Consider the following 1174-nt stretch of genomic DNA (forward strand, 5'->3'; position numbering starts at 1 on the left):
GCCATTGTCCATGCAGTCTTTAAGAGTTAGCTCCGCCCCATTCTCAACGAAGAGTATCAAAACACAAGATATGAAGTATTGGTTCGTTCCAACACGGATCTCTCTCCTCCTATTCCTCATCCCTTCCAACAATGTCAATGTAGTACCTCTAAGTATAAAGACATGTGGAGTTGGAAAAAGAAGCACTTGTATCTTCACTGAATCTGTGATAACTTGCAATATCATTAAAGGACTAAGTATTTGACAGTTTAAGTATTAATTGAGTATTTCAAACGAGAAAACTTTTATCATATTATCAAATAGAGTGTAATGATTATGAACTTTATCAATAAATCATTCTTTCTATAGATAAAAGATTCATTTTTCCTTTTTAATTAAAATTAATTTGCGTTTAAATGATCAAAGGCATCTAATAAAACGCAAACCAGCTTTGAAAACAAAGAACGCCCCTGGTCCTGAGGAAGTCTGCTAATTCAGTGTGGTGGTTGAGATCAGTAATCTGTAAGGCAGTCCATCCATCATTATCCTTTGCATGGATGTCTGCCCTGCGGTCGAGGAGCACCCGCACTACGGCCAAGTGGACCCACTATGATGCTTCCAGCAGTGCTGTAGCCATCCGCATTCTGAGCATTCATGTCGGCCCAGCGGTCTAGGAGCACGCGCACCACGGCCAAGAGGCCCCACTTAGTTGCTTCCAGTAGTGCTGTAGCCATCATCATTCCGAGGATTCATATCGGCCCCGCGGTCGAGGAGCCCTCGCACCACGGCCAAGTGGCCCCACTCAGATGCTTCCAGCAGTGCTGTAGCCCATCCGCATTTCGAGCATTCATATCGGCCTCGCGGTCTTTCAGCGGTGTAGAGCCCACACTTTCCTTGGCTTCTGGGTCTGCCCCGTGGTCCAAAAGTGACGCCACCACTGCCTTCTGCCCCTTCATGGCTGCATTGAATAAGGGAGTCCACTCGTCGACACCCTCCGTATCCAGTGCTGCGCCAGCATCTAGAAGTGTTTTTATGACGGAGGATTGTCCTTCCCTTACTGCCAGTTGCAGTGCAGTCCACTGGCAATCATCTTTTTTGTCGACCGCGGCCACTGGAACAAGGACAGCCATAACTTTGGTTTGCCCTGCCCGGGCTGCAATATGTAGGCAGTCCTACGAAACTGCCCTTCCATATC

General features: G+C 47.0%; 1 protein-coding gene across 1 annotated transcript; it reads right to left on the minus strand.

The window, feature by feature from the left end:
- Nucleotides 1-728: 728 nt before the first annotated feature.
- Nucleotides 729-1109, minus strand: LOC136795259 (26S proteasome non-ATPase regulatory subunit 10-like). Its single transcript, XM_067045220.1, has one exon. It carries the CDS (start codon nucleotides 1107-1109, stop codon nucleotides 729-731), a length of 381 nt encoding a protein of 126 aa, XP_066901321.1.
- Between the last annotated feature and the right edge of the window lie 65 nt (nucleotides 1110-1174).

The sequence above is a fragment of the Halyomorpha halys genome, unplaced genomic scaffold, assembly GCF_000696795.3.
Source record: "Halyomorpha halys isolate HHAL.00 unplaced genomic scaffold, Hhal_1.1 Scaffold306.1, whole genome shotgun sequence".
NCBI classification, from domain to species: Eukaryota; Metazoa; Arthropoda; class Insecta; order Hemiptera; family Pentatomidae; genus Halyomorpha; species Halyomorpha halys.

Excerpts from the sequence above, each read along its gene's own strand:
- LOC136795259 (XM_067045220.1), bottom strand. The coding sequence starts at position 1,109 with ATGGCTGTCCTTGTTCCAGTGGCCGCGGTCGACAAAAAAGATGATTGC.